Source organism: Typopeltis vanoorti, chromosome 1 (assembly GCF_054136105.1).
Source record: "Typopeltis vanoorti isolate ZY-2024b chromosome 1, IOZ_Tvanoo_1.0, whole genome shotgun sequence".
In the NCBI taxonomy this organism is placed as follows: domain Eukaryota; kingdom Metazoa; phylum Arthropoda; class Arachnida; order Uropygi; family Thelyphonidae; genus Typopeltis; species Typopeltis vanoorti.
In genome coordinates this window covers 76497697-76511516 of record NC_143549.1, presented here as the reverse complement: position 1 = coordinate 76511516, position 13820 = coordinate 76497697, and the positions used below count along the sequence as shown (strand labels likewise).

At 36.3% G+C, this 13820-nt stretch overlaps 1 protein-coding gene across 1 annotated transcript in view; it reads right to left on the bottom strand.

Moving 5' to 3' along the window:
- Positions 1–11318, bottom strand: part of LOC150110106 (carbonic anhydrase 7-like) — an 81358-nt gene extending 70040 nt beyond the window's left edge. The window contains exon 1 of the mRNA XM_090391444.1: positions 11201–11318. Within this exon, the coding sequence (XP_090247570.1) occupies positions 11201–11255 (55 nt within the window). The 5' untranslated portion in view covers positions 11256–11318. The remainder of the gene's footprint in view (positions 1–11200) is intronic.
- Positions 11319–13820: the final 2502 nt, after the last annotated feature.

Genomic DNA, 13820 nt, shown 5'->3' with positions numbered 1-13820 from the left:
GATTAGTCTCTAGTCTTATATCCATAAATTCATTTAGTGTTGTGTTCCCTTTGTGTGTGTCTTATAAGTGTTAGTTTATACTCACTGAACATGTGTCTGCAATTGAGCCGAAATATTGAAAGAATCAAAATAGCTTTTAATTATTTTTTCATTGCTATTTATATTCCATTAAACCTTCAGTAGGATATCCTCCCAGCACTTAAGCCTTTAACAGACGGAGTTTATGCCACCTACCCTATAAGATTCATTCTGAGTTCTTCCTCGGGTACTGACTGAAGTAATAATGATAATCAGAATTCTTTGCTAACAGAAGTACGATTTTAATGGCTGAATGACTGCTAATTAATTGGCAGCCAGTCTTGTACATACCTTTTCCCAGTAGCATTATATTTGGCTTCATATGTCTTCTCGAACGAAGCAAATTCCAGTGGTTTACACCACATACTATTTGGTGTGAATTTTAACATTTCAGAGGAATTCAGAACCCATCTACTATTATAATTAAAAACGGATACAATACGACATAAAAAAACTACTAATGCAACAAGATTCTAGACAACCATCCATCACTCAAGAAACTCGTAACTACTGCCACTCTATTTCATTAAAAAATAATAATAATAGTCAACTAATAGAAATGCCTGATCTTGAAACAACGTAGCAGTTGGGTTTTTTTTTACCGTTTTTTTTTTACCTCATTTACTGTTCAACTAATGAATAAGGGCTAAATTTGTTACCCAGGACTGACTGGCCTCTCGGAAAAATTCCTTATGGATGAAAATATTAAAGATATAGAAAAAGAGACAATAAATTAAGGATTAGACTTCCACACAATGAGGAAGAAATATAACGCTGTTTGGCAGTAAACCAAACTGACAACTGCACACGGGAGTTGAAAGAGACATTGGAAATTCATCCAATCAGAGTAATAAAAAGCAAAATTTAATGCTCAGTCACATATGGTCTACTCTGATAAGAGAGTTTACTCAGCAGAGACGGGATATGAGAGGCAATATATCAGCGATATAAATAATAACGATCGCATTTGACTTCGTTAATATGAAGTTCAATTGTTACCGGAAGTAGTTTACTACGATCTTCCCCTTTAGAAGTGATAGATAACGCTTTGTATGATTAACATTTTGTTTTTGATTTTAGTGCATATGAAAAAAAAAAAAAACATAGATGCTAAGAGACGAGATTTTAAACTGTCTATCCATAAATAAAGTTTTACACCATGAAAGATCTTTTCTTTTACTACTAGCGAATACTGAAATTAGGCTTAATCCGTACATATCATCAGCAAGAGTCTTCAGCATGTCAATCTCATGAAACGTTCTGACTTGATGCTATTTCACCAAGTGGCTTGAGGGAATGTGCCAGGGAGTTAGCAAGAGCTTTTGCATATATTTTCAACATGAGTCACTCACTGGGTCAAGTTCCAAAAGAGTGGAAAGAGGGTAAAATTGCTCCAATTCATAAGGGAGGTGATAAGAGTAAGGCTTTGAATTATAGTCCAGTCTGGAGTTGTGGTTAAGGTATTAGAGAAGTTAGTTAGGACTAAGATTCAGAATTGAGTTGACACAGAAAAATACTCTTTGGCGGCCAGCATGGATTTACTAGAGGAAGATCGTGCTTTAGCAACCTGCTTACTTTTTATAATGACAAATGCGTTGAATAAGGGTGTTGCATATACAGTGGTATATTTAGAGTTTGCAAAGGCGTTTGATAAATTGCCAAATGACAAGCTGGTAATTAAATTGGAACGGATCGGGATGAACAGTAGATTAGTTCGTTGGATTGGAGATTAGCTGTCTGATAGGTAGCAGCAAGTTGTCTATGGAAGAGCGATATCACAGAAGAGGAAAGTTACTAATGGTGTAGCTCAAGGGTCTGTTTTGGGTGCATTGCTGTTTAATTTGTATGTAAATGATATTTAGAGAGGTTTGAATGGTGATGTGCAGTTGTTTGCAGATGATGCAAAGTTGGGGAGAGCTATCAGGAGTAGAGCGGATGCTGTAGTTTTGCAAGAGGACTTGAATACACTGGCCGAATGGGTAAATGAGTGGGGATGTCAATTCAATGTTTCAAAGTGTAACGTTTTGAAATTTGGGAAGCAGAGATGGATGTAAAGTACACAATCGGTGGAAATATCTTGGAAGAGGTAGAGAAGATGAGAGATCTGGGAGTCATTGTAGACAAGGATCTAAAATTTCGGGGACATGTTACTAAAATTGTGAAGACAGCGCAGCGGATAATGGGAATGATGCGGAGGACACTGACTTGTAGAACTAAGGATGTTATGGTTCCTTTGTATAAGGCTTTGATCAGGCAACATATGGATTACTGTGCACAGATCTGGTCACCCGGGTTTCAAATAGATGAAGATGCGTTGGAAAAAGTTCAGAGGCGATTGACTAAGGTGATTTCTGGTCTCTGGAATGTAGAGTATGAAGACAGATTGACAAAATGCAATTTGCAGAAATTGGTGAATAGAAGGAAGGGGGGGGGATATGATCGAGACATATAAGCTGTTAAGAGGTTATTACCAGATTAATGTTCGGGAGGTTTTGCACAGAATGGGTGAAGATAGTAGGAGAACAAGAGGTCATCCCTGGAAGCTGTATAAGGAGGGTGTGAACAATGGAGTGAGGAACAGGTTTTTTGCATGGAAAGTGGTGAGTGATTGGAATGCATCGCCCAAGAGTGTGGTGAGCGCAGAGATAGTGAATATATTTAAGCCGCGGTATGATAAACTGTGTTTATAACAGTGGATCTCCACGATGAGTCTTTGACTCCATGGAGGTTTTTATAATAATAATAATAAATTATTTCGTGAAACTTTAGGTACTTTTACCCACTCAATGTAAGGACGGCATGAGACTTAATTGTGAAGGTATTTCAGTAACCCATAACTATGATTACACAATTTTTGTGACTTTCTTGCAAAGTAATGCAATCTCCTTGTGTAACTCGATTTCTTGAGAAAGAGAATGAGACAGCTAATTATACAAATAATTTTCATTCAGTGTAGAGGTTTTCCTCTTGGTGATTTCCATGGTAAATGAAATAATGTACCAATTCACAACGACGAAACTCCGCGTCAAATGATTGGTATTCTACCGGCAGAAAGAGAAGGCCATGTTGCGTAAGTCAACTTTAGTCAATCATTGGAACGGCAAGTGAATCATTGTAAACACGATTAGGGCGGTATCGGGGATTGAACCAAACTAATAAATGTCTACATAACTCTCAATGAATGCGTTTTGTATAATCCTTGCTAACCAAATGTGTATTATTGCTAATACGGCACTTAGAGTGAAATGAGACAGTTTAGTTCTATTAAAAGTTAAAAAAAAAAAAAAATAGACCATTACAAAAAAAAAAGCCATTCAGAGATAGCTGGCCCGGCCCAAGAAGGCAGCAAGTGCCTCTATCTCTTAGTTTCTACTTCTAACATATTTGGAAGATTAATTTGATGAAAATATTTCATATTAAATATAATCACATTTCATCAAAAAACTAAATAACGCGCAACAACAGACCATGTTCGGACAATTCATCGTGGAGAAAATTCTTCGCAAGAAAATTTGAAATCCTACTTGTATTTCATGTCATTCCCATGTATGAAAAAAAAGAGAAATATTTTATGTATTGTTTATTATTTCGATTATATTTACGTTCTTAATTTTTTTTTATTCCGCATAAAGTTATTAATATTCTTTTTTACTTAGATACTACAGGCTCTGTAGATGGAATATTAATTAAAAAAAGGCACCATGTTTAAGGACATTTAGGGATAATAGTTATTTCCAACTAATATTTATAGTTAACAATTTGCATATTCCTATTAATAGTTATTATAGAGAATAAAATATTTAAGAATAGTTAAGGAGAAAGGGCACAATATTTAATAATATTTATTCTTCTAACCGTTCACTATTCTGCACATTTAGAATCCATCCAGGTGTGGTATATTTTTTTTTATCTGAACTAATTCAGAAGGTAACGTGTTTCAGTTATGGAATACACGTGTATTTTGAAAATCACTGTACTTTTCATGCATAGTAAAGATATCTTGTACGCTGCTATATTTAATCATACAAATACAACATTGCAGAGCTAGTTTAATATCATAGGTGCTCTTTGGGGTAAATATATTAAAGAAAAAGATAATAAAATTACATAAATTCTATCATCATTATGTAAATGCATAAGCTAAATTGCCATGTCCGGTCTGGGGTCTTTCCCCCAGAGGCAAAGCTACATGTCACCGGACGGGTCCCCAGGTTGCGGATCGGGGAATGGCCGCCAGAGATGATGGCTAACTGTGAATAGCCAATAAGCAGTCCCGGACAAGAATCGGCAATACTTAACAGGACGTGGTGGGTTAATGGACAACTCCAGTAACTCTATAAAATGCCACAGAAGTCCAATGACGGTACTGCGTCAAGGTGAGTTTAAGCCGCCCTAAGCCTAATCTATATGCTCCTTCCGATTCTCTCCCAAGCTCTTCAAGGAAGACTAAGGTTTTTGCCAGATAAGTGTCGATGTGCTGACAGTAAAAAGAAAACACGATTGAAATCTGATGTCAAAGTACAAGAAAAAAGACTCATGCCGGCTCGGACGTCGCCCGGTCAAACAAGGTCCGCGTCCCCAATCGAATAATCAGGGTTGGATCGAAAAATCAGTTACTGAAAACAAAGACAACAAAATCAAACTCAGGCCTGTAAAGGATGGAATATCAATTGGTACATGGAATGTCCGTATATTCTGGGCAACTGGAAAATTGCAATTGCTTCAAGAAGAAATACAGATGGGATATATTAGGTATTTCAGAAATGAGTTGGACATTGTCAGGAGAATCAAATGGCGGAAGAGTTCTCTGGTCAGGAAATGAAAGTAAGCATGAAGCAGACATAGGTTTCCTACTAAGTAACAAGGCCTATCAGGCAATGATAGGATATAAACCAGTTACTGAAAGAATAATGGTTGCAAGATTCAGTGCCCAACCATTTAATATCACAACCATTCAAATATATACGCCCACTGCAGATGAAACCTTCAGAGATTTTACAGGGATCTAAAACTAGTCATTGATGAGGTGCCGAAGCAGGATATACTCATCATTGGCGGAGACTGGAATGCAAAGATTGGCAAAAATAACACAGGATGGGAAAAGGGTATGGAAAAATTTGGATATGGAGAAAGAAATGAACGTGGAGAGATGCTTCTGGAATTTGCCACGGATAACAACCTGATGATTTGCAATACCAAATTCCAACAAAAAGATTGTCGTAAATGACGTGGCGCTCCTTCGATGGCAAAAACAGGAATATGATTGACCTATATTAATAGACCAAAAATGGAGAACCTCAGTTCAACAGTGCAGATCATTCCAAGGAGCTGATATTGATTCGGACCACAGCTTGGTGATTGCGAATATAAGACTAAAACTGAAACAGAAGTACAAAGGAAAGTTCCAGAAAGCTAGAGACATCTCAAAACTAAATGAAGACAGGCTAAGAACAGCATATCAGAACATATTGGAAACTAAGCTTAAGACCCCAAGTGAAAAACAAAATATAAATACAAGAGCAAAACGACTGACTACAGCGCTAAAAAAAGCAGTAGAGGAAGTAATTCCTAAAAGGGAAAAGATCAACAAGAAATGGATAACTCAGGAAACGCTAAAATTGGTACAAGAGAAATGAGAACGGAAACTTAAAAGAGATAATTCAGAGGCAGCAGATGAGTTATACCGTCAGAAATGCAATGAAGTATGGAAAGCAGCAAGATCTGATAAAGCCAAATGGTTGGAGGACCAGTGCAAAGACATTGAACAGTATACTATGGAGAACACAAAACTAGAGAGGTCTACAAACATATAAGAAATGTCAATAGGAAGTGGCAAACAAGATCAGCAGCAATCAAAGATGAAAATGGTAAAGTATTGATGGGCAAGACAGAAATCATACACAGATGGACAAGATATTGCAGTGAACTATATAAAAATCATGTAAATGAAACTGCAACAGAAGTAATCAAAGAAATAAAAGCACTCTCTCCACCAGCAGAGATCTTTGAAAATGACATCTTGGAAGAGGAGGTGAATAGGGCTATAAAACATCTCAAGAATAACAAGAATCCTGGAAATGACAACATAATAGGCGAGATGCTAAAATATGGGGGAGAATCAGTTGCAAAAGAAATACATAAGCTATGTAATGAAATATGGAGATCAGAGTATTCCTCCGAAGAGTGGAAAAAATCGGTCTTGGTTGATTTTCACAAGAAAGGCAGTGCTTTAGAATGCACCAATTACAGACTATTGCATTAATGAGTCATCTTGGCAAAGTGCTGATGAAAATACTAACAGAACGCCTGAAGATGTGCCTCCATATGCCCGTTCAGGCGTTCTGAACGGGCATATGGAGGATGAGCAAGCCGGATTTCGACAAGATCGAAGTACAGTGCAACAAATATTCGCACTAAGACTAATAGCAGAGAAAGCTCGAAGAAAGAACAAAAAGATATTGCTGTTTCGTGGACTTCCAAAAAGCATTTGATAATATTGACCAAAATATAACATGAGCTGTCTTGGAATCCTATGGTGTGGACAATAAATTGATCCGCCTGCTGAAAGATATAAAATAGCCAAGCACAAGCAAAAATCAGAATAGCAGGTGAGACTGGAGATTGGTTTGCCACTAGTCAGGGCACAAGACAAGGGGACCCAATATCACCAATCATCTTCATCACACATTTGAGAAGAACACTAGATAAGATTAAAGAAGAAGGTGGAGGTATTTCAATAAATGGCATGAGAATAAACTACCTCTGCTTTGCAGATGACATCGTCCTGATTGAAGAAGACATAGCAAGGCTGTAACAGACATTGCAAACACTATACACAGAAGGAAAAAGATATGGACTAAATATCAACTTTGAAAAAACTAAAACAATATTCGGACAACAGGAGTTACTGAACAGAGTTACGATAGACAGATTTCAACTGGAAAATGCGGAACATTTCACATATCTTGGATGACGCATGACTTGGACCCCAAAAAAGAGAGAAAAATGAGAATAGCCAGAGCAACAACTATTTTAAAAGCCATGGGCAAAATATGGAAGAGCCGAGCTATAAAGATGCAAACTAAACTGCGCATTGTAGAAACCTGTGTCTTCAGCAGCATGCTCTATGGATGCGAGGTCTGGGTACTCCTGAGAGAATCTGAAAGGAGGATATTGGCATTTGAGATGAAGTGCTATAGAAAGATCTTGCGAATAAGCTGGATACAGAAAGTGAACAATGAGGAAATCTAGACGAATACAACCAAAAGAAAACCTTATCCAGAAAATAATCAAAAGGAAACGACGCGTCTATTTGGCCATATATGTAGAATAAATGATGAGAGAAAATTAAAAACGTTGCTGTTTGGAATGATTGAAGGAAAGAACAAAAGAGGAAGACCAAACAGAGAATGGGGCGATGACATCGTCAAATGGTGCGGAAACTCTATACACAAACTGAGTCATCTTGCTCAAAACAGAATGCAATGGAAGAATCACATCAAGATGGCAGCAAATACCTATGGGCATTGGACCCATGGTTGTTGATGATGATGAAATTGCCATGTGGCTTCAATACTAGTCTTTACCTTTTCTTCCAATACTGGTATTTTATGACACAAAGAATAGCTGGCCAAGAATAGAAGACTAAATATAAAATTTTCAATTTTATATTTAGTCTTCTTTACTGAAACAAATCAGGGGCGAAAGCTGGTCTTGAAATTCACGCTTGCCCTTGTCATCATTCAGGGAGTGAGAAGTGTGATTGAAGTCTGATTAGCGGAATAATGAATTACTGACCATTTAAAACTATACATTTAGAAATATATGTACATTTAATCATACAAATATAACATTTATTTTACAAATGATATTCTATCATTTTCAATTTAGCTACCTGAATACAAATTCTACCCTACGGTTCTTCTTTATGAACTGGTCAATAACCTCGTCATAAAAAGTTGGTTGTAACTTAATTTTCCCAAGCAACACGCACACTTGTAAAGGTTGGCGGAAGCTCACTGGGTAGAGCTACTTTGACTGCGTATGGCCTGTGTTTAAGGCGACGTGAAGCGAGCGGAAATGGCTATGCGCGCGCATGAAATCACGGTGCTTCAGCAAGGACCTAGAAGCTCCTACAACCGAGCAAGCCAAGGTAGCTTTGACTAGACGAGCAAGCATCGGCCTTCGATACAAATCGCAAAAATTATTGACGCACAAGCTTAAGACGTCATCTGTCTACAAAAATAAAACCTAAATGGAATGCTTATAAATGCATGCATTTATTAACAAATAAATATTACTTCTGTCTCAATTAATGAGCTTGCGCAGCAAGCATAGCAAATTCACTCCTGAAAAAAAAAAAAAAAAAAAAAAAAAAAATATATATATATATATATATATATATTAGACCTCAAACTTACCAGATGTGCTGAGAACATTAAAATCTCAATTTTTAGAAAGCCTACTCATACTGACAGATACCTTCATGCTTCCTCCCATCATTATCCCCCACAAAAATGTGGTATTATTTCCACTTTAGCCCACCGAGCCAAATCATTACTTACAGAAGAAACAGAAATTATAAATGAACTCAGTTTTCTTAAAAAAACGTTTATCAACAATGGCTTCTCTCCAAAGAAGATTGACAAATTTCTTTCCCCCAGGCACTCAACTACTGCTGAAGATCCCCCCTCCCCCAAGAGCCTTCATCTCCTTGCCTTACATCAGCTCTCTTTCACCAAAACTGGCAAAGATTCTCAAGAAATTTAACTTCAAAACGTGCTACACTACGCTTCCAAAACTTCGTTCATTACTTTGCAAATATAAACAGAAACATCTTCCTACTCAGTTTCCAGGAGTCTACAAGATTTTATGTGATTGCGGAAAGCCATATTATGGACAGACTGCTAAATCCATCCTTCTACGTTTGGATGAACACCGTAGAGATATCTCCTATAACAGGACTAGAGCTAGCGCTCTCTCTAGCCACGTTCTCTTTTCTGCTAACTCAGACGAAGGCCGCCAGCACATTGTAAACTGGACTCAAACTGCTAATATCCATGTGTGCTACGATGAACTGGAAAGAAAGATTGTTGAATCAAGAGAAATTTCTCTAGATTCCTCTCATATCAACAACAGCCTGAGTTACAATCTCTCGGACGCACACGTTGCCTCTGTTCAGTACTGGCGCACTCGCGACAGCGCGTAGTATTCGTTTGTATGGAACTCATACTTGCAAACATGCTACTGTTTTTCACTTGTTCTGTTAGTACAATGTTAAGTCTCTGTAGTTTTTTATATACTTCTTTGAGTATGATACCTGATGATGTTCTTGTAACGAAACTAGTAAACTAGTAGTATCTTGTTAAATATATCTTGCCATCTTTTCTCTCGGTAATAGTAATTAAACTTATTTTATTATATATATATATATATTTAAAAAAAAAAACTATCTTTTGTGAAATTTATCTTGCCCTGCATTTACTTTTCATATATCGCTATCAATGCAATTTCAGTTTTCTAGCGAAAAACGTTTTCCACAAATTTTTTTCAAGATGAATTTTCCCCGCGATGAATTGGTCGTGAACCGCAATAGAAGACTGATGGAGAACTTACGGCATGCATGAGTCGATAATTGACGATACATTTATTAGCAAGACAGAAAATAATGCATCATTATTTCATCTATGTTTGTAAATGCTGATTTGTCCACGAGACTCTTAATACTTGTGAAATCTTGATTTCATAGGGAGACACGTGTTGTGTACACTAATAGAGAAAAACTAAATCGTGCATATGATATTACATGATGCGTAAGGAAGGAAAGAATGATCTCAGCAATGTTCCATCAATAAATATAAATAAACTCCAAATGCAATGTCACTTAATTATCATATAATACAAATTATTATTATCGGCATCTCCATGGAGTTCTGTAGCTCACTGGAGCCCGCAAACGCACGAGGCCACCTCTTCGTCTCCTTGTGAGACCGATTAACTCGCTTTTAACTCAAATGCTGTTATTAATGTTCCTCGACGGGATTCGAACCTAAGGCTTTTCAATTAAAAAGTATACTACATTAGGTACTTTCCTTCCTAATAATGATTCTGCTATTAAGAAGAAAATAGTATAAATAGTGTTTACAGCTAATTTATAACATAGGCTGCCATTCAGCGTGTGTGTAGGGGGGGGGGTCAGTCAGCTAACATAAAAGAATATAAAATCCTTAGGATTAAAGTATCCTAAGAGACATATTCAGTACAACAAAACCATCCGTGAGAACAATTTACGTATGGTCACCTTTAACTGAAGAGAAATAAGTTTTTCTCGGGCAGCAAGATACAGGTGATACAAATAACACTCATGTTGGACGCTATTACTAAAATCAGTGGTTCAAAAGTCAAAGCGTTCGTAGCGTCCTGTTTACAGTTGTCCTTCACTTGCAAAGACAAGGTTCGAATCCCATTTAGTACGCAAGAAATTTTATCAAGACCTTTCTGCTGAAGTTGAGATTGCCGGTTTCATAAGGAAGTGAATTGAGGATTTTTTTATTTCACAAAACTGGCAAACCAGCCATAGAACACAATCAATTGACCGACAATAATGCACGGTCTCATAGCCTTCATTGATTCGATTGTAATTACAACAGAAACAAATCTTAAGTGAAATGTCAAAAGTACTAAATTAAGTTGAAAATCAAAAGTACTAAATAAATAACAAACAGCAGATTGTTGTTCGTCTGCTATATATAAACACTCGAGATAATGTTTGGTCTCGATAACTATGTTCTTGGATTATCCCCCGATTATGGGACTGCATATTTTCAACTTTCGTGGGTGAGATTACTATTAAAAATAAATAAAATATAAACTATAACAGAAAGGTGGAGACAAAGTCGGTCCATATTACTGTATGATCTTTTCATCTTATAAATATAGTTGGGATTTAGACCTCGTAATCATAAAGAAAAACTTGGATTAAGTTAACTTCAGACAAAAAAAAATTAAATATTCTGTTTATTATTAATTTTCATTATTGTTAACCATCTACAAACAAACGTGGAAAAAAATAATAACAAATATTCTGCGATTTAATAAACATATTATGAATAAACAAACTTACCGGCTCCGTTTACAAAAATCAGTGAAGAAGCAAATATGATTGCAGCGAACATCATTTTGGCTTGTAAGTATAACTAGGTTTGCATTATGGCAATATGCATATATATAGGCAAGAATGATGTAAAAATCAGCAGGTATTTGCCTTTCATTGGCTGATTGTTTATGACATTCGCGCCACGTGATCTATCGGGTTTTTTACGTGCTTCCGTTTTCATACCGATACTTCAGCCGAATTATCGGCATTAAACTGTAGTAGCATTGCTATAAAACCTAAAATTGCTGCACAGCAATTAAAGAAAAAAAAAAAACTTAAAAAAAAAAAAAAAGAGCATCCGAACAGTTGCTGACATTGAGAAATAATGAACTTCGCCTTTACCGCTCTAACAGATGAATATTTGCGCCGCTTCGTGTCGTATGTGTTTTCACCTCTAGACGGAAATTATAATGCTATTCATCTTTTGCTGACTTTGCAACTTTATTGAAGCATTTATAATTATATTAAATGAGAACTGTTTTGTATATATATATGTGCAGAGAAAAACGGTAAACTTTTGTTCAACTCCTGTTTAAAATATAATTCAAGAAAACTCACAAACTTTTTTTTTTTTTTTCATATTGATAAATGAAGCTATTTCTTGCTTTAATGTCATGTTAAAGAAACTTTTATTGAGCTTTTAACCGGCATAATTACAATAATTACTTCGTCTACATGATTGGACATGTTAATAATATGATTGGACATACTAATAATATGAACTTGCATGAATTTAACCTTTCTAACCTGAAAAAAAAGAAAAAAAAAAAAGATACAAAGGCGGTCTAAAAAAGACTATGACTAAGTGTCTTTCTAAATAACATGAATGAATCATTCCCAATTTTACTCGGTTTCAGCTGAATAAATACAGTAAGTAGCATTGAAAAGTCATTGCATTTATTTAGTTAGTTTTGAACTTGGAAAGTCAAGGTCAAATTAGCTTCAAATCGATTTTTCTACCATGATTTGAAAACAATATTTCACGGGGCTGATTGCAGAATAAATACCAGAATAAACGAATGAAGAAATAGGTTGGAAATACAGAAGAAGAAGAAGAAGAAAATAATGTTATGGGAGGGTATCAACAGGATGATACGATAAGAATGAATGTGATAAAGTACTTGAAACTGAAACGTTTGGTATGGGGGAGAGAATATAGAATAAGAAAGAAATGCAGAGCAAGCTAAAAAAAAAAAAATCTTAAGATCCGAGACAGGTAGAACTAATGCTAAATTTAACTATGGAAGACTGAGTTACATTGCTGAAGATGGTAGTATTGTGAAAATTGCAGAAGCGATCATGAAAAATAAGCACTTTGTCAGCATATTCATATTAGAGGAAATATATTGGAATCGCATACAAAGGCGGAAGAATGTGAAATATTTGAAATATCTGAGCCAGGCTATGGCCTACCAGTTGGTATTAACGGTTAGTATTTCTCCTGGTGCTCTGGTTCTCCCCCCCCCCCATCTCCAATAACATGAACCCGATCTAGTCCACATATTTAAAAGTGAGAGTTAATGTCTTAGTTAACCTCTATGGAGTTAAGTCTCCTAGTGGAAGGCAAACAAACAAACAAAAAAAAAATGAAATAATAAAAATACACTACTACTACTACTACTATTAATAATAATAATAGCACTAGACTTCAAAGAATTGGCAGTATGTCTATTGCATAGCTGTTCAACAAGTCTGATGAAGGTAAAATAGTGAGTATATGAGATTGGTGGTTCGTATAAGAAGTTAACCCGATGAGTTTGGACGTGAGAGGACGGCATTTCGGAAAAAAAGGGGAGAAAGAATACATGGGGATCCACAAGTTCATGTTAGTACTATTTAACTTGCGCACAGATGATGATGCAGTTCAAGTATTGACAGAAAACACTGTTGTCAGCAGATGATGTAAAACTGGGAAGAGTTACGAAGAACTATTCTCATGTGAGAATAGTTGAAGACAATCTGATTAGACTGTGAGCAGATGAATGCAGATTGTTGCCAGATGGATTGTACTTTGTATTTGGTATGAAGTTAAGTGCATTTCATACTGGAGACGTCCAGGCTGCCAACTAAATAATTTGAACTTTGAACCTAGTAAATGTAATGTAGTGCACTCTATAGATGACAGTGGTGTGTAAGAGAGGAGAAGAGAATGCAAAGGATTTTTGGGGAGGAAGGGGGGGTAACTGTGGACAGGGATAACCGTTGTCGAACGTACCAGAAGAGATGAAAATGGCACCTAGAATTGCTCATGTAAAAAAAAAGATTTGGACTGCTGTGTATATACTGTTGCCTGGATTTCTAAGAGAAGAAGAAATTAGATTGATCCAGAGGGGAATAGTGCAGGTTAGTTGCCTCTGGAATTTGGTTGAAGGATAGGAGGATAGTAAATTAGAGAACATAGCACATAAAAAGAAAGAAAAGGGAAATGACACCTCCAAGGAGTCCGAAGACTCATCGCGGGAGGACACCCCACTATACAACTGTCTCCACTACTACACCGAACCTCTACTACCATTCATCGCCATCTACACCACCAACTAGTATTTTTTCTCTGTAAATTGCATGTGTTCTGAAGGGCCGATTTCTC